Below are 20,357 nucleotides of genomic sequence, written 5' to 3'. Positions count from 1 at the left end.
AGAATGTTTGGTTCAAAAATGGAAGTGACTGGATGATTTGGGGCAAGTAAGTTAACCTCTTTGTGTTATAATTCATCTGTAAAGCCAGGATCCTAACAGTACCTACCAATAAAAATGTGGAGTGAAAGTGAGATGATGGATATAAAAATGTCTGGTACATAAACTATCAATATATGTTGCCTAACATTACTAGAACTATTATTATAGTTATTTTGTGTTATTAGTCTACAAGATCTCTGCAACTACAATAATGTTGATCATGATTCTGTCATGTGCTAATGGCTCAAACAGGCCACTCAAGTTACTTTATGAGTATGTCAATATATGCTGGGAACTAGTAGATTGCATAAATGCATTCTTTCTTTGCTTAACAGTCCCTTGGAAGAAGGGCACTTTGCAAAAATAAGGACATACAGCATTTTATCATGTATTTAAAAAACAATTAGAGATTATTAGTCTCAACAACCAGAAGCTGCAGAAATACTCAATTAAGTCATAAATGTAACTGATGCACATGCTATAAAGAGGGAAAAAGGAAGACTTTAATGAACATCTGAAAAATTCTAAAAGGCCAAGTTTCCCTTTCTAATCATGAAGTCAGACAGGCACCAGGTCTTTTCATTTTAAGCAACTATGAATTTCCTGTTCTATACTCACAGATGCTGTTCTGTGATAAGAAAAGGACCAGCAAAGGAGAGTGTAGTCAAAGTCTAAGGAAGTGCCAACTTGATTGGACTAAATGGTAAATAAGGCCACAGATAGCAACATACGCCTGGACTCAAAGGGGAGCTTAAAAGACATGTCCCAGCTATAACTTATATAATTTAGATGTGAAAACACTTGAAATTTAAGACTGAGATCTGCTTTAATGACAGAAACAGCATCAGTGTTTTAAATTAACTTGTAGTTCCATCTTCACACTCCACCATGGCCACTACTTCTCTCCTGCCCCATGCCCACCATCATTCAAGCTGGGGAACCATCAGACTGCCCGCTGTCTCTGATGAAGCCCAGGAGAAAGGGTCTGGATACTGAAGAGTGGAATAATGCAGGCAGTTCCCTGCAGTTTGCAGAGGAGCTGCAACTGTGAACGTGGGGAGTCTGAGAATCTCTGAAGGAAAGTGCCAGGGGTTCACAATTGTCAGCAGCCCACCACAAAAGGAAGACTAGTACAAACTGGTTCTGGCAAAGGCAGGGTTAAAAAAAAGATTTATTTCTTAATATCTGATAGGAAGTATTCCCCATCTGTTGTTTATTGGAGAAGTCAAATTAAACAAATTGTGTGATGTTAAATAAAAAAGCTCAAGGAGGATCTAAAATAAAGTTCCCTCTATACTGGAGAGATTCATTTTCCTGTTTCTTCTAATTTAATTGCATTGATTCACGTAAGAAGCAAGTGTTTGCCCTTCTAACTCTGGGATTATGTGTCCCAGGGGATGGGAGGCTTTTGGCACCTCCCCTTACCTGGCTCCACGGTGATTACCATACCGGGCTGGAGAGGGAGGGAGCGGGGCATGTCTGGAGTGTCGTGGACATCCATCCCCAGGTAATGGCCAACATGATGCGGGCAGTATTTTCGAGCAGCCTGGAAATGATATGACCGCACTGTTATCAGAGCAATGACCCTTAAGGGAAAAGTTGGGCCTGTTAAATCTATGAGATATGTGTTAATACTGCCCCCTGCCCTTAGCTCTGCCACTTGTGTCATCTATCCTTGGGTTAATGCTTAAGAGACTGAAAACTGCTACCTCTTGTATGTAATTCTGCCAATGGCATTCTATTAATAATTAATCCACATTTCTGTTCCTACCATTTCATACTACACACATGCTAACTGGGGTCGCCCCAGCAATGACAATGACAAGTGAAAATTTCTTTTCTTGGGGGGGGAGGGGGGATAATTATGTTAGAACAGTTCTTTTTCCAACATGCACACATCCCTGTCAGGGAGCCTTCTCTGGAGACCCTAAGTATCCTAAGACCCCACAGCAGCTTGTTGGGTAGGTAGGAAATGTTATATAACACAGTAATTATGAGGCATTTACCAACCTGGGTACTTCTGTCCATTAATTAAAGATTTGTTGGCATGAACAGGAGGAATTACAACTTCTTCCCTACTGATAAAAGAAGCCCTGGCAGTCTAACTTGGAGATAAGAGATACCTTACTGGTCTGTCTGGCTTGCCCACCTGGCATCCTAATTTAAAACTGAGTCTTTAAAGTTTTTTTCAACACCATCATACTTTGGATGCAGATGAAATTCACTAAAGACATGGCAACTGAGGATACTGTTAAAAGTCTCAACAATGTTACTGAAGCCACACACACCTTACCCTTCAACCCCTACTTTTTCAATATCATTAAAAAAGAATTAAAGAGTTAACCTCTCCTCCGTTGTATGTCCTTTTCCACCTTGTCTGCACCAGACTTCATTTGTTTTCTGAAGATTGAGCTAGTCACACAGTATGCAATGAACTGCATGTGCTGCCATCTTCTGGGAGAAAGAAGTACTGTGCCTTTTGTTTTAATCTATGTTCAAAAAAGTCCCTCTTACAGAAGAATCACAAACTCCCATTTCTAAATCGAATTAGCTTTACATAGGATAAAACCCAAGAAGCATGTCAGGTGTTCTTAAGAACTGGGATCGAAGGAAGTGAAATACCTTGAAGGGATTCTTCTCCTTAATGTTCTTCATGATCCCCAGCTCCTTTAGTTTCTGGCCTATCAATGTCAGCATCATGCTATAGACGTTCTCCAAGCTGGTTCCAGGGCAACAGAGGGTCAGACAATCTCTCTGGACTTCGAGAACAGCTTCATAGAGCTCTGCCTGAGGTGCCGTGAACCTGGTGACAGGGAAATCCAAGAACGAGAATTTGGAACTGTCTGATATTGTAGGAAGTTTTCTTCTAAGTTTGATTAGAAAAACTCTCAACGGTCAGCAGACAGACATGGTGAAGTGAGAAGATGCACCCAGCCATGAATGCAGTTAGAGGGCCAGATCAGGCTTAACCTTGATCCTTTCCATTTTTTTTTAACCATTAAAAAAACACAAACACAAAACCAACCAGCCAACCAACCAACCAAAGAAAAAAACAGTCTTAAGATCTACTTCTCACAGGCAAAGCAGATGTCATGGGATAAACTAGTCGATACTTTGGCTACTAGTAACTTACTAGTTTCTGCATGTCCTTAGAATAATCAGTTCTTAAGCAGTAATGGAGGAAAACTGTAACCACTTACATCTTACCCATTACAGCTCTTCTTTCAAGGACAGACTTATAGCTGCAGTTTCTGCCAGCTTTTAGAAAGCTCTCTGGTGTCTTCAAATACTTGTTTTTATTTTTTTTTATTTTTGGTTGCACTGGGTCTTTGTTGCAGGAGCCGCCTTTCTCCACTTGCAGAGTGGTGGCTACTTTGTTGTGGTGGCAGGCTTCTCACTGCGGTGACTTCTCTTCTTGTGGAGTGCAGGCTCCAGGCGCATGGGCTTCAGTCATTGCAGCACGCAGGCTCACTAGCTGTGGCGCACGGTTTAGCTGCTCCACAGCATGTGGAATCTTCCTGGACCAGAGCTCAAACCTGTGTGCCCTGCACTGGCAGGCAGATTCTTATCCACTGTACCACCAGAGAAGTTCTCAATGCTGTTTTTAATATTCTGTCCAGATTCTATAATTATTATCTGTGGAGGGTTAACCTGGCCAAACTATTCTACCAAAACCTAAATATTATTTTTGCAATCAGAAAGTAAAAACCTTAAATTTATTATTTTTTTAAAGGTGTGTGCACATGTTAACTAGGTGTCTTTACGTGCCTCATCGTATGATATGATGAATAAAGCAGTCTCAGAAAAGAATCAGGAGCTTTGTAAAGGCAGTTAACCTGAGCTGCAGGGACCCTGTATATTTCTTTAGTCCTTTATTCCAAACATACCCATTTTCTAACTCATACTCCTAAGAAGCGATGGGATCTATAGCAGCCCTACCTGCCATTGACAGGCCAGGTACGAGTGATGTCACTCACGTAGCAGGAAGACTCACAGCCTCCATCCAGCAGCACCATCTCCCCATCCTGGAACAAGAATAAGACAGGTAAATGAAGGTGACTTTATGACTGTCAGTTGTATCTTCTAACTTAAACTCTTTATGCCTTTCATTAAGAAAAAAAAGTTCCAATTTAAAGGAGGCTAATCTCTGGCTCCTTCTCACAAGAAACAGCACCTAAGTGTTTCATATGAATTCATGTTGGCTCAAGAAAGACAGCACTGTTGAGTGGTTAAGTATGTTGGCTCTGGAAGCATAGTGCTTGGGTTTGAATTACTAGATGCGAACATCAGCACACCATAAATGTTACCTCTGTCACTATTAAAAAAAAAAAAACCTATGTAAGTTGGTATCCAAGGCCTTTATTCACTTATAACTTACCCATTTAACTTTAGAATGTCACTCCCTCTTTTGCTCTCCATCAAAACACATGGTGGGAGCAAAAAAAGAAAAAAAAAACACTTTGCGTAAATCTCTGTTTTACCACTTGTCATGTTATGCTGAAGTTTTCTGTTTATGCCTTTGAAGACAGGTAATATCTCATTCATATCTAAATAAACACAGAACTTGGCACACAGTAGAATAATGGTCAGATAAATACATATATAATAATGACAGGCAGAATGAATGTGGTTTTTATTTCTGGCAAAATATAGAATAAATTTTAGAAAACAACTTAGTTCTGGATAAAAATATATTCTATGAAATGTTGACATTACATCATGTAAGAGATGTCTCAAAGACTTTTTTCCTTGAATAAAGACAGCCCAGAACTGAAACTAGGGTTGGGAGTGATGAGGTAAGTATTACAGTATACAGGAAAGAAAGTGTCTGCAGAGTGGGGAAGATGAGCAGGAGATTCCTTCAGTAACTCAGGACATTCACAGGGGAAAACAGGGTCCTGGGTCATCAGGACTCACTTCACTTCTGACAAAAGCATATGCAAATAATATTTAGAGGAAATGGCCCCCAAATTTGGGACTGCACAATTTCCCCAAAATAACAAAAATCAAACATGAGCTCACAACCAGAGGCTGTCACTGTCAAGCACACGAGGCAGTAGGTCACGGTTACTGAGAGTCAGCAAATACCAAATTCAGATCTTCCAGAATTCCAGGTAATGGAATTATCTGGAATTCATGGCAGAATTGCTGTAGTGAAATGTTTTAAAGAGATAAAGAATGGAATCACAAAGGTTAACAAGCAACAAGAGAAAACTAAAAAATAACCATGTGGATTTGAAGGGAATGGAGATAAAAGTAACTGCTGAAATAAAATACTAGGTGGATGGCTGAAGGAGTATGTTAGACAAATGAAAAAATTTAGTTTCCTAGAAGACAGACCTACCAAAATCCCCTAGAATATGACAGAGACAGACAAAGCCAATGTAAGCATGAAAGAAAAGTTAGCTTACTGAAAACAGAAGAGAGGTTTAACCTACCAATACATCTAATTGAAGTCCTTGAAGGAGTGAACAGGGAGACATAGAAGAGATGGTATCTAAAGAAATGTCTGAGCATTTCCTAGAACTGATAAAGACACAAATCTACAGATTCAGGAACCAGAAGATATAATGAGACATGTAAAAATAAATTTGTACTTAGAAATACAATAAAACTGAGAAATACCAAAGAAAAAGAAATCTCAATGTAGCAAAAAGCAAAAATAAATTTTAAGTAAAATAATAATTATTTTCTTTTCTAAAATCAGCAACATTGAAAGTCAGAAAAGAGAGTAAAAATATATTAAAACTGATGACTAAAAATAACTGTCAATCTAGGATAGTTTTCTCAGCATAGCCATTTTTCAAGAACGAGAATGAAAGAAAGCTGCTTTGGCTAAATGAAAGTGGAACAAGTTTATTGGCTATATACCTTCATCTAAAGGATGCTGAGGTGGAAGGAAGATGATCCCAGAAAGGCCGTCTAAGAGGTAAGAAGAGAAGATGAACATGCGGGTAAGTTTGTTTAAAGCCTGGCAGAGAGGGCTCTGCTGTGGCCTACTCCTGACAGCAGCAGTCACTGTGGTAAGCCTTGAGGCAGAGCCACGGGCAGCCTGCGGTCTCTCTGACCACAACTGTACCAGGATCCTACTAGCCACTCAACAGCAGAGCCCTGCCAATACCCTGCATTTCTCGTGGCTTGTTGATAACCTTGCCCACTAACTTGAATTGAAAACTTTCAGATAACCAAAGCCAGACTATAACCTACAGGTTTTCGACCATTTTCCCTTATTTCTTACTTGGTCTAGTAACAGCAATATGTCTTCTCACCTTATAAAGCTAGATTTGTGCTTATTCTCTAGTTTTTCAAGAATGAATACTATATTGTTTAGGAACAGGTACCCTGGTGGTAAAACTATGAAGAAAACCCAAAAAATGGTTAAAATAGAGTCAGGATGACAGGAGATAGAAAGAGAGATGTGCATGTGATTGCCTAGAAGCTTCTAAGGTTCAAGCTGCTGCAAGCAGTGTTCTTCTTATCTTTGATGGTGGAGACATGGTTGTTCATTTTATTATTATTTTAAACAGTACATTGTATTTATTGTTTATAACATGATAAATATGACAACTTTAAGAAAATATACAGAATATAATGAAAGTGAAATATTAATTTTTAAATAATCATAATTAGAAAGACAAAAGGATGAAAATTAATGAATTTAGGGAATTCCCTGGTGGTCCCGTGGTTAGGACCAGGTGCTTTCAATGCCCAGGTTTGATTCCTGGCCAGGGGACTAAGATCCTATAAGTCACATGTCACAGTCAAAAAAAAAAGAGTTTAGCACCTAATTGAAGAAGCTAGAAAAAGAACATGAGAATGATCATAAAGAGGAGAAAAGTAAAATGAACAAAGGCCAGGACACAGTGTGGTAAGATAATAAGCAAAGACAAAATAGCATTAATGATATGTGAAGTTGACTTTAACAGATTAATTAAACCCCACAAACCTCTGCTGAGATTTCTTTGCACAGATCTTAAGTGTGCAGAACTAAGCTTTGTCAAATGTATATACCCAGGTAACCATATGCTCATGCTCTCACCCAGTCAATGCCCCATCAGAAACAACCACTGATCTGACGTCTATCACCACAGACGAGTTTCACTTATTCCAGAGCTCCATATGAGTGTATGCATAGAATCATACAGTTTGCAATTTGTTTCCTTTGAGGCCATTCGTGCTTTTGGTAGTGCAGTGGTTTGCTCCTTTTTCAGGATGTACCACATGGCAACTTCCTCATCCAATATCCCAGTTACAAACCAGCTATCAACATTCTCAGACAAGGCATTTTGGGGATATATGTTTTAGTTTTTCTTGGAAAAATACCTACAAAAGGAATTGTTGGTTCATAGGGATATGTATGTTTACTTTTAAAGAAACTATTAAGATTTATTAGAAAGGAAAAGAAGCAAAAAATAGTTCAAGACTGTAAAAAGGAAAGGAAAACAAAGGAAATAAAATAAAGGAAAACAAAAAACAAAAGGAGAGAAAAAGAATGTAAAAGTGTAAATAATTCCAAACACAAAAGATTAAAATGTAAGATAATGCTATGAATAAAAAAAACTTGGACAACATGCTAGCAAAATATAATCTACAAAACTATTTCAGGAAGAATGGAAATATAAGTTGATAAAATCACTTTGGGAACGTGTGGCAGTTTCTTTTTTTTTGGCCTCACTGTGTGGCATGCAGAACTTTCTCAATCAGGGATCAAACCTGAGCCTCCTGCAATGGAAATGCAGGGTTTAAACCACTGGACCACCAGGGATGTCCTAGGCATTTTCTACCAAAGTTGCAAATATGCATACCCTATGACTCAGAATTCCACTATTAGGTGTTCCTTAGGCAAACTTGATAACTTATATACCGTTCACAGAATATTCTTCATAATGGTAAAAACCCAGAAAATAAATGTCCATATGGACATTTATCACATGAAGAAATTAAAACAGAAAAGTTTATAATATTTAGTCATTGAAAAATAATAATAAACCCATTCATTACATGCTAAAATAACATTTTTAATAAAAATAATTTTTTCTAAAAAATATTGTTAGAAAAGTGGCACTGCTTTACATTTTTGCAAATCTCTAGCATAGAAAAATAGAAGACAGCTAGAGTCTCATATTTGCTTCTGCATTCAATTTGGAGTGATGTTTCATATCATAAAACCTCTGGGATACTTAACTGTACAGTTGAGAAACAGTAAGAGTGAAAAAGAGCACATAACATCTTAGCATTCTTATGAAAATAGATTTAACTTCATAAACCACACTTTACCTGCTATTCGACACTTCAGCGATTACAATGAACAAATATAGTGGCACGCAACAATATACTCTTGTATGAAAGAAGACATACATAGTATTTCAAATACATAAAGTTCAAACATAACTAAAACCAAAGCAAATAATGTAAAACTACATTATTTATTAATTGTAAAAGAAAAAGAAAAGCAAAGACATGATCACTATCAATGCTGAGAGAGTGGTTACCCTATCAGGGAGAGGAGGAGTTATCACAGGAAGGGCAATGACCACAAGGAGGAAAAGCCGCTTGGGGGTCGGGGGACACAGTAAGGCCCTATTTCAGGGGCTGACAAGTTTTTTCTGTAAAGGGCTAGATAATATTTACTTTGCGGACCATACTGTCTCTGATGCAACTACTCAACTCTGCCCATGGGGTGGGGGTAGGGGAGCCGAAATCACTGTGTTCCAATGAAACTTTATTTAAAAAATAAAGTGGAAGGCTGGATTTGGCCCAGAGGGCTGTAGCTTGCTGATATGTTTTATTTCTTGATCTGGGTAATGGTTACATAAGTCTTTAAAATTACCCATTAAACTCTTCCTTTATGGTTTAAATACTTTCCCAGTAGTTGCATTTTATAATTAAGATATGCAAAAATAAATAGAAAGTCTCAGTATATTAAAGACATTGAACCACAGTTAAAAGGCCCACAAGAGATAATATCAGGCCCAAATAATTCCATAGGATGTTCTAACCAATTTTCAAGAAACATTAATTCAAATCATTTTATAATATTAAAAAATAAACTGTTTGACACCTTGATGTGAAAACCAGAAAAAGACAGCAAGAGAAAAATTATAAGACAATCTCACTCAGGTACACAAATCAGAATATACTAAACAACACATGAGCAAGTTGAAACCAGTTGTGCCACAAGATAAGATGCTTAACTTCATTGGTAATAGAGGCAATGGAAATTAAGACCACAATGAGACCACAATGTCTTATTCCAACTAAAATGACAGAAATTAAGTTTGATAATAGGTAGGGATAGAGAGAATATGGTCAACAGAATTAATTATACATATATGCTGGTAGGAGTGTAAACAGATACAAATACATGGGGAAAAAATTTATTTTATGCTGCTTGAGTAAAAAGAAAAGTTAAGCTCCCAAAACTACATATCAGTTCAGTTCAGTCGCTCAGTCGTGTCCGACTCTTTGTGACCCCATGAATCACAGCACGCCAGGCTTCCCTGTCCATCACCAACTCCCGGAGTTCACTCAAACTCATGTCCATCGAGTTGGTGATGCCATCCAGCCATCTCATTCTCTGTCGTCCCCGTCTCCTCCCACCCTCAATCCCTCCTAGCATCACTCTTTTCCAGTGAGTCAACTCGTTGCATGAGGTAGCCAAAGTATATATATAGCAGTATGTAATTTTTATATAGTTCATAAAGAGGCAGAACTAATTAATATTGTTTGGGGAATTACATCTCTATGATAAAACTATTTAAAAAAAAAACCCAAGAGAATGACAAACAAAAATTTAGGATACTACTTAGTGACCTTTGAGAGGGAGGCTGTGGGATGACAGAGCATAAGGGTATGTAAGTAGATTGAACATACTGGCAATGTTCCTGAGTTGAGTCACTGGTTCACGGGTATTCATTAGAGGAAAAAATGTATAATTTACAAGTTTGCTATTTTCATTTTTTTAAATTTACTGTAAATTTAAGTAGATAATTAAAAGTGGACTTAATAAAGGAATACAAGATTCTTTACTTGTAAATCACTTGGAAAGAAAACCATAAAATATAAGTTCCCTCACAGCTAATAAGCTATTGGTAAAATCTGCCTGCTCCCAAAATAAGCTTGGCCCATTGTTGGCACAAGACCTCATGAAGGAGTTTTACCACATGAAATGAGCAGAGGATTTAGACTAGAATAGCTGGCTCTGCATTAATGAGTTACCTTAAGTTTCTTTTCCTCTTCTGTTAAACAGGCATGTTAATAACTGCTCCTATCTCACAGTGCTAATGTGAGGATCAAAGGATAGCATGTCTGTAAAAGCATTTTATAAACAAAGGGTTTTATAAACGGCAGTTAGCTTGTGAAAGCTGAAGGTTAGGGGGCTGTGCGGAGAAGGCGATGGCACTCCACTCCAGTATTCTTGCCTGGAAAATCCCATAGACAGAGGAGCCTGGTAGGCTGCAGTCCATCGGGTCACGAAGAGTTGGACACGACTGAGCGACTTCACTTTCACGCATTGGAGAAGGAAATGGCAACCCACTCCAGTGTTCTTGCCTGGAGAATCCCAGGGACGGGGGAGCCTGGTGGGCTGCCGTCTATGGGGTCGCACAGTCGGACACGAGTGAAGCGACTTAACAGCAGCAGCAGGGGGCTGTGAGGTTACAGCTGTTTCCTACTCAGGCATCTGAACCCACAGGTAGTAGCACCGAAGGGAGTCTACGTACCTTGATGAGCTGATTGTTCTTCACATAATGCAAAGTGTTTGACCGGTTACCTCCTGCAACCACAGGTGGGTAAGCTAAGATGTCTGCACCACGGGCCCGGCATTCAAACTCAAACTGAAAAACAACAGCAGAGCATGACAACGCAGAGCTGAAGAAAGGATTCCTCAAGGCTGCCCTAGCCTAGTCTCTCTTCAACAGCCCATACCTCCATTCGAGTACTGAAGTCAATACCGGAAGACGATTCATCACATCTTTTTAACCAAAGTTTTATGCTATAATTTCAGTCCATTTCTTTTATTCTCACCCCATACTGCTATTCAACTCTATTACTAAATTTGTTCTGTTCTTCCAAGTGCTCTAACTTTCCTATGATTTTCAAACAGTGAAGTCCTGAAGAGAGAACGGAAAACTTATGATCGGGCTGAGTACAGAGATATGGTCTAGACACTTTACATGTTACTTTTTTTTCTTATTTAGGTAAACACTGGAATACAGCTTGCATTTTTAAAAACAGCTCCAAATTACCAATTTCAACCTTCCAAATAGCCACCAATCAACATGCTCTAGAAATCTGAAAAAGGATGCTAGGCAAATGGTAAATTCTAATTTCACTATGTCCTAGGATGAAGCTGGGGGCTGGTTCATATCTGCTACTATCCACAGGACTGCCTCAGATTCTCTGCCTTTACATTTACATAAACACTATGATTCTTCTTAACTCCCACTTGTGAAAGTCCTTCCTTCTTTATATGTTCTTTTCAATTTTCTCCATTTAATTGTGAAAGAAAGGAAAAGTCACTCAATCGTGTTCAACTCTTTGTGACCCCATGGAATAGTTCATGGAATTCTCCAGGCCAGAATACTGGAGTGGAAAGCTGTTCCCTTTTCCAGGGGATCTTCCCAACCTAGGGATCAAACCCAGGTCTCCTGCATTGCAGGCAGATTCTTTACCAGCTGAGCCACCAGGGAAGCCCAAGAATACTGGAGCGGGTAGTCTACCTCTTCTCCAGATCTTCCCGACCCAGGAATTGAACTGGGGTCTCCTGCATTGCAGGCAGATTCTTTACCATCTGAGCTACCAGGGTAGCTCTACATATTTTAGACTCATCTAATAAATTACCAGTGACATTTAAGAACCAAATCCTCTTCATGGATACCCCAGTCATGTCCATGAAAGCCAACTGGATGCCATATGCAAATCAAGAAAGTACATTTGCCTCTGACAAAACTTCGCCAGGCATTTAAAGCTTACCTTAGCATAAAGAAAGCCTTCTTCCACAGGGGCTTTACTGGCAAACATGGTCTCTATAAAAGCCTGCAAAGAGAATGAAGAAAAGAACATAGTCTCACTTTAACTACGTTGCTTATCCAAACATTCAAAATACTGGGGCTCAAATGAAAAACACAGTTCTCCCCAACTTTGTTGACCTGAAGTTATGGCTTTGTGAGCACGATAATACAGCTTTCCAAAGGGGAAAATATTGCATTTCGGAATAGTTGGCTGATGACAGACTTAGTGGAAGGGCATTCAACCTTCCCACTTAGAATATACACTGTATGCTAGAATAGCGACATGGAAACACATTTGTCATTTATCTTTCAAAATGCTTCTACAGCCTTAGAATATATGAAATTATGGATTGACTGGTCCAGCCTACAGCAGGGTTCCCCAACCTTGGCACTATCAACATTTTGGGCCAGGTTTTTCTTTGTTTGGGAGCTATCCTGTTCAATGTAGTATGACAGTAGCATTCCCTGTGATAATTAGATGTTGCCAAATGTTCCCTAGGGGACACAAAACTGCCCCCAGTTGAGAACCACTGGCCTACAATATAAGTAATTTAATTATTAGATTGACTAATAAGTTCATTTGGGTTTTTCTGTAACATCTTACACAATGTGCCTTTGGTTTTATTTTGTTTTAGCTCCATTCCCCTAAAACCTTGCTTTTCTTCATCTCTACTATGAATTTATGCTCTCTTGTATTTTATGTACCCACGGAAGCTAATCAAAATCCTTTCTGAAATGAGGTCCAGTGAGGAATTACAAACACATATGCTTACAAAGACAGAAAACATGACACACATATAATGCGGCTATCACTGAGAATTACTGGGTTGGCCAAAAAGTTTGTTCAGGTTTTTCTGTAAGATTCTTTTTTCTTACCTTTTTCTTAGTGTAACTATTCTTAGGGAAACTATTTTGCCCAAATATCAAAAGTCTTATAGTAACATTCTATATTAGAATGTTGGGAACCCTGAAGGAATATAATCACTGATAGCCAGAAGTTGCTTATTAAGAAAAATAAGGGCAAATTCTCTTTTGTCATTACTAACTTGGTAGATTATAAAGGAATTACCAGACTTAATACTTCTAAGACAGCTTTCCTGTGGCTCAGACAGTAAAGAAACCACCTGCAATGTGAGAGACCCAGGTTTGATCCCTGGGTTGGGAAGATCTTCTGGAGAAGGGAATGGCAACCCACTCCAGTATTCTTGCCTAGAGAATCCCACGGACAGAGGAGCCTGATGGGCTACAGTCCATGGGGTTGCAGAGTTGGACATAAATGAGTGACTGACACTTCCACTTTCTTTCAATACTTCTAAATTTTAGGACAACATTGCCTAGCACTGACCCTGGTCAAGGTCTGAAACATGCTGGTTAAGAGTGCTGAGAGGAGTTTCCAAGCAGTCTGTTATCAGCTTATCAGTATTGATAACAGTGAATTAATGGTTTGTTCTTGGACTCCCTGGGACCTCTGAAGGGCTTTGCTGCTTCATAGCAGGAATATACCAACACGATCAAAACCCTAGGATCCCTCGCTGAGATTCCTGGGGCTGCCTGGTTCCAAGGTGGTCTATGTGTGTATCTGTGGTTCCAGAGCCTCCAAGAAAATGCATCTTCCCCGGTCCTGACTGAGGAGGACAACAGGAGCCTGTACTCTGGACCTGGCTGATGGGTTACTGTTGTTATTCAGTGGTTAAGTCGTATCTGACTCTTTGCAACCCCATGGACTGCAGTGTGCCAGGCTCTCTTGTCCTTCACTAATCTCCCTGAGTTTGCCCAAACTCATGTCTGTTGAGTTGGTGATACTATCTAACCATCTCATCCTCTGCTGCCCCCTTCTTCAATCTTTCCCAGCATCAGAGTCTTTTCCAATGAATCGGCTCTTCACATCAGGTTGCCAAAGTACTGGAACTTCAGCTTCAGCATCAATCCTTCCAATGAATATCCAGGGTTGATTTCCTGAATCAACTGAAAATTTTAACTGATTTGATCTCCTTGCAGTCCAAGGGACTCAAGACTCTTCTCAGCACCACAATCCAAGAGCATCAATTCTTCAGTACTCAGCCTTCTTCATAGTCCAACTCTCATATCCGTATGTGTCGGCAAAGTAATGTCTCTGCTTTTTAATACGCTGTCTAGGTTTGTCATAGCTTTCCTTCCAAGAAGCAAACGTCTTTTTTATTTCATGGCTGCAGTCACCATCTGCAGTGATTTTGGAGCCCAGGAAAATAAAATCTGTCACTGCTTCCACTTTTCCCCCTTCTGTTTGCCGTGAAGTAATGGGACCGGATACTACGGTCTTAGTTTTTGAATGCTGAGTTTCAAGCCAGCCTTTTCACTCTTCTTTCACCCTCATCAAGAGGCTCTTTAGTTCCTGTTCACTTTCTGCGTATCTGAGGTTATTTCCCCTTGCAATCGTGATTTTAGCTCGAGTTTCATCCAGTCCAGTATTTTGCATGATGTACTCTGCATATAAATTAAATAAGCCGGGTGGCAATATGCAGCCTTGATGTACTCCTTTCCCAACTTCGAACAGTCCATTGTTGCAAGTCCAGTTCTGTTGCTTCTTGATGCACTGTACCCTTATACTGTTATACTGTACCCTTCTCCTTTAGTAACTCAAGACTTGTAAGCACTACCACTGTCTTTAACAACTGACCTGTTTAACTACCATTTGTTTGTATATCTGGCATGTAAATTCATTCATTTTTTTTTTAAACCTGATATGAAATTCACATTACATAAAATTAACCAATTTAACAGTGAACAATTCCGGGAATTCTCTGTGCTTCCACCGCAGGGGGCATAGGTTTGGTTCCTGGTTGGGGGACTAATAGCCCACAGGCTGTGACTCGTGGCCAAAAAAAAAAAAAAAGTGAACACTTCAGTGGCATTTAGTCTACTGACAATGCTAGGCAGCCTCTACCTCTGTCCAGTTTAAAAAGATTTCATCACCCCAAAAGAAACGCCCTACCCAATAAGCAGTTACTTTCCCCATATCACTGTCACCCTAGCCCCTGGCAAGCATCAATCTGCTTTTGGTTTCTGTGGATTTACATATTCTGGCTATTTCACATAAACGGAACTACATAATGCATGGTCTGCTTCACTTAGGATAATGGCTTCAAGGTTCATCAATGTTGCGGAATGGACGTCATTCCTTTTCACGGCTGAGCAGTATTCCACTGTATGTACAGATATATACACTACATTTTGCTTATCCATTCATCCATGGATGGTTATAAGAATTGTTCGCACCTTTCGGCTCTTGTCAATAGGGACTCAACTTCGCTCATAGCTCAGTCGGTAAAGATTCTGCCTGAAATGCAAGAGATCTGGGTTCAATCCCTGGGTCAGGAAGATCCTCTGGAGGAGATGACAACCCACTCCAGTATTCTTGCCTGGAGAATCCCAAGGACAGAGAAGTCTGGCAGGTTACAGTCCACGGGGTTGCAAGAACTGGACACTACTTAGTGACTAAACCACCACCACCATTGTTTGAGCACCTGTTTTTAATTCTTTTGGGTATATACCTAAGGGAAGAACTGTCGGGTCATATAATAATTGCTTAATTTTTTTCAGGAACCCCCAAGTATTTTCCACAGTGACCAAACACTTCTACTGGTAATGTACAAGTAAGTAAGTAAACATTGCTCAGTCGTGCCCAACTCTTTGCGACCCCATGGACTGTAGCCTACCAGGTTCCTCCATCCATGGGATTTTCCAGGCAAGAATACCGGAGTGGGTTGTCATTTCCTTCTCCAGGAGATTTTCCCAACCCAGGGATTGAACCCAGGTCTCCCGTATTGTAGGCAGACACTTTACTGTCTAAGCCACCAGGGTAATGTACAACAGTCCCAATTTTTCCACATCCTTGCCAACACTCGTTATTTTTTAAAAAAGATTTTTATTTAGTTATGGCTGTGCTGGGCCTTCATTATTGCGTGAGGGTTTTCTCGAGTTGCGGCCAGTGGGGGCTACTCTCTAGTTGTGGTGCATGGGCTTCTCTTATTGCCCAAGCTCTAGAGCACAGGCTCAGCAGTGTGGTGCTCAGGCTTAGTTGCCCCGAGGCATGTAGGATCTTCCCTGACCAGGGACTGAACCCATGTCCCCTGCACTGGCTGGTAGACTCTTTACCACTGAGCAACCAGGGAAGCCCAACATTTGTTACTTATTTTTTAATAAGGTATATTATTAGGTATGAAGTGATATCTGATTTTGATTTGCATTTCCCAAGTGGCTAATGATATTTTAAGCATTTTTTATGTGCTTAGGTCATTTGTATATCTTTGGAGAGATGTCTATTCAACTTTCACTCACTTTATAATTAGGCTGTCCTTTTTTTTCTGTTGGCCGTGCCAAGAGGCTTGCAGGATCTTAGTTCCCTGACCAGGGATTGCACCGTCACCCTCAGCAGTGACAGTGTGGAATCCTAACCACTGGACTATCATGGAATTCCTTTTTTTGTTTTTGAGTTCCAAGAATTCTTTATGTATTCTGAATACTTGACCTTTATCAGATATATGACTTTCAAACATTTTCTCCTATTCTGGAGGTCGCCTTTTTACTCTCTTGAAAAATGCCCTTTGAAACACAACTATTTTTAACTTTGATCAAATCCAATTTATCTATTTTTCTTTTGTTGCTTATTTTGGTGTCATATCTAATAAATTCAAATTCATAAAGATTCAGCCCTGTATTTTCTTCTAGGAGCTTTATATACTTGTAGCTCTTGAGGTTAGGTATTTGATCTCTTTTGAGTTAATTTTTGTATATGATGTGAGGTATGGGTCCAACATCTTTATTGCGCATGTGGACACCCAATTGTTCCAGCATACCTGAATTATTCTTAAAATATATGGTTAAGGCATTATTTTGAAAGAAAAAGGATGATTCTGATAAGAGGGATGAAAATAAGACTCTGAGCTTGGGTGACTGCCAAACCACTGCTGGTTTGAAGTAGTACTGGCTTTTAAATCAGTGGAATCTGAAAAAGATAGAATCTGAACCTTAGCAGCCTGCATAATAGATTAGAAAGGAATTACAAACTGACGGCAGGTATGGCTTTGGTCTAAGAAAGTTCACTCTTCTTCAGGCGAGTCTCACTCACTTTGGACAGCAGGTGGAGCTCTAACCAAAGAAACTTGTGCCACTGTTAATGAACCAGTGAGGCTTCTGAGACATGCCGCTGCTGCTGCTAAGTCACTTCAGTCGTGTCCGACTCTGTGTGACCCCAAAGACAGAAGCCCATCAGACTCCCCCATCCCTGGGATTCTCCAGGCAAGAACACTGGAGTGGGTTGCCATTTCCTTCTCCAATGTGTGTAAGTGAAAAGTGAAAGTGAAGTCGCTCAGTTGTGTCCGACCCTTAGCGACCCCACGGACTGCAGCCTACCAGGCTCCTCCATCCATGGGACTCTCCAGGCAAGAGTACTGGAGTGGCTTGCCATTGCCTTCTCCATGAGACATGCTACAACTAAGCTAATTCAAGTATGGCACACTATCTGATGGAGGACAAAAAAAACCACCTTATCTAGTAAGGTTTAGTATGCAGAATACTATGTAAAGAACTCTGCAACTAAAAGACAAAAAGATAAATAGTTCTATTAGAAAATAGGCGAAAGAGCTGAATGGATGAATGGACATGTCTCCAAAGATGATAGATAAAGGTCCAACAAGCACACAGAAAGATGCTCAATGAGTGATTAGGAAAATGCTAATCAAAACCAAAATGAGACACCATTTCTTTTGTGTGTGTGTGTGTATTTTTGGCTGCTCTACTCTTTGCTGCGTGTGAACTTCCTCTAGTTACAGAGAGTGGGGGCTACTATCTAGTTGTGGTGCGAGGGCTACTCATCGCAGTGGCTTCTTGTGTTGCAGAGCACTGGCTCTAGGGTGCCCAGGTTTCTGCAGTTGCGGTGCATGGACTCAGTAGTTATGGTTGGCTTGGTTGCCCCGGGGCATGTGGGATCTTCCTGGACCAGGGACTGATTGAACTGGTGTCCCCTGCATTGCAAGGCAGATTCTTTTTTTTCCGCAAGGAAGATTCTTAACCACTGGACCAACAAGGAAGCCCAAGACACCATTTCACATCCATTAGGGTGGCTATCATGAAAGCAAATGAACAAAACAAAACCCCCAAACCAAAAAACAAGTGTTGGTGAGGATGCAGAGAAATTGGAACCCTTGTGTATTGCTGGCAGAAATGTCAAATGGTGAAGCCGCTATGGAAAACAGTTTCAAGGGAGCAATCAATGGGTGACATAAAAGGGAAAAATTAATGTAATTTTGTGCCTCAAGAGATGCTTAAAGCAAGACAATACTATTTCTCTTAGCCTTGACTCAGAAGCTCCTTGGGGTGGAGGGCTCTGATGAAATCTCTTTCTCTTTTGAAGAGCCTAAAACAGATCTACACAATAGCCAACGTAACAAACACACTTCCCAGAGCTACATAGGTCCTCAAAATGGACAAGAGATGAGAGTTCTGTGTTTGACTATATGAAAATACAAATGTAGCTAGTTTTTGTTTGTGATTCTCATGTCATAGGATGGATCTATTATAGAGGAGCTATGTTGGGAAGCAACCTGTGGGAATATTTAACAGGCTGAACTTGAAAAACACTGATTAATAATAATCTAAATGAACATTATATAGTCATCAATTGTGACGACGGTTTAAAAGAGGTACCACAATATGATGGTAGAATGTCATCTACTCTACATTGATGAGATCAAAGGTTTATACTTGGTCTCTCTGAGAGCTGTTACAGAGCAGGAATATGCCAATGAGACCAAAATCCAAAAATCCCTAGTTGAGATTCCTGCGGCTTCCAGGTTCCGAGGTGTTCTACGCATGCATTTGTGGTTCCTGAGCCCCAGAGAAAATGCACTCTGCCAGGTCCCTACTGAGAAAGGACAACAGGAGCCGGCACTCGGTTTTCCTGGATGCGGCTGTGAAACAGCCACTGGCTGTGATAGCTATTCTCATGTTAATGCTGTTGGTAAACTGTGCTCTTCTCCTGTAATAAACTGATAATTTCTAAGCATGGTCATTTTAGGTCCCATGAATCTACTTTAATAAGCTCTGCCACTATTACTGTAATTATAATAAGGAAAGGAAATAAAATGAATTAACTTATGTTGTTCTAAGGAGAAACAACTAAGATCGTGGATAAAAAGATACAAGAAGGATATCTGATTTGCCTTCCTAAGTACTGCACAAGTCTCTAGACACACTGGGTAAACATCGAAGCAGAAGCTATATGTCCATGTGCTGTGAGACTACTGCCCTGGGTACACAACCTCAAGGTGTCCATTGAACCCTAAAAGCTGGACTTGTTTAATTTGGGAAGAACTTTTTCGGTAGGAACCATACCTGTGAAGTCAGCTTCCCAGCAACCTGCATCCGTTCAATTTCTGCAGGAGATTTGATCAGCCTGAGGCGCTGTACCAGCTGTTGCACAACCCGAACCTTGTTCTTGCTCCTGGCTTTGACCTCTGCCAGTTGCAGCATGTAGTCACAGTGGAGTTGTTTGTGAGCAGGCCTCATCCAGTCATACCACAGTGTATGTGTCTCAGCTTAAAACAGATTTAAAATAAGACAGCAACAAGAAATACCACCTGTCATAGACTTGAAGAGTCAAAACTATTTTAAAATGTGTAGCATAAACTCTAAAGGGTTGCACACATTCTCTCAGGACCTAAAGGAATGGGTCATAAGTCATTGGGAAGGCCCTTCCTGAAAATGGCAAGATATTCTGAGACTGGATATATGGCTTTTTCTGCCCTCAAACCTCAGTGTTTTTTTGTAAAGACAATAGATGAAACAAGAGCTTTACTCAAGCTTTGATTATTTATTAACTGTTTAAGAACAATTATGACAATTGATCTCCACACCACAAGTCAGCTAGAGGTATTGTTAAATAACTGAACACAGAAGGACAGAAAAAGTACTCAGCTCACAACCTCATGGTTAAAAGTGCTCCATCCCTTGGTTTCAAAGAGCCTGAGTACTGGTGAGAGGGGGTCTCACAGCTGATAATCCACATTCATCCAGAATACCTGTTCTCTTTCATCTGCCACGTGTTCTCATTACAGATAACCACAGTTCACCTTCTCACTTTAGAGACCCAAGGAAATGGTTGATTTGAGCTCGAGACATAAGGCACACCATGAAAATTTTTTCCACTTACACCATGTCTCTGTTCCCCCCCTTTTTATTTTCTGACAGAAACCTATGAGTAGTATTCCGAAAATTTAAATCTGAAGATTTCTATGTTTCATACAATGGACTTGGGACAGAAGAGGGGAA

At 40.0% G+C, this 20,357-nt stretch overlaps 1 protein-coding gene across 5 annotated transcripts in view; it reads right to left on the bottom strand.

The window, feature by feature from the left end:
* XPNPEP3 (X-prolyl aminopeptidase 3) overlaps positions 1 to 20,357 on the bottom strand; it is a 44,248-nt gene that overhangs the window by 2,642 nt on the left and 21,249 nt on the right. For all 5 annotated transcript variants that reach the window (XM_055394117.2, XM_088837516.1, XM_055394118.2 and 2 more), the window contains 6 exons: positions 19,422 to 19,624; positions 12,013 to 12,075; positions 10,761 to 10,874; positions 3,979 to 4,064; positions 2,662 to 2,842; positions 1,465 to 1,585 (listed from right to left, as the gene is read on the bottom strand). In XM_055394117.2, coding sequence (XP_055250092.2) covers positions 1,465 to 1,585; positions 2,662 to 2,842; positions 3,979 to 4,064; positions 10,761 to 10,874; positions 12,013 to 12,075; positions 19,422 to 19,624 — 768 coding nt within the window. The remainder of the gene's footprint in view (positions 1 to 1,464; positions 1,586 to 2,661; positions 2,843 to 3,978; positions 4,065 to 10,760; positions 10,875 to 12,012; positions 12,076 to 19,421; positions 19,625 to 20,357) is intronic.

This window comes from Moschus berezovskii, chromosome 6 (assembly GCF_049115385.1).
Source record: "Moschus berezovskii isolate FMDL1 chromosome 6, NW_MosBer_1.0, whole genome shotgun sequence".
NCBI classification, from domain to species: domain Eukaryota; kingdom Metazoa; phylum Chordata; class Mammalia; order Artiodactyla; family Moschidae; genus Moschus; species Moschus berezovskii.
The sequence above is the reverse complement of the archived record's forward strand: the minus strand, read 5'-3'. Positions and strand labels throughout refer to the sequence as shown.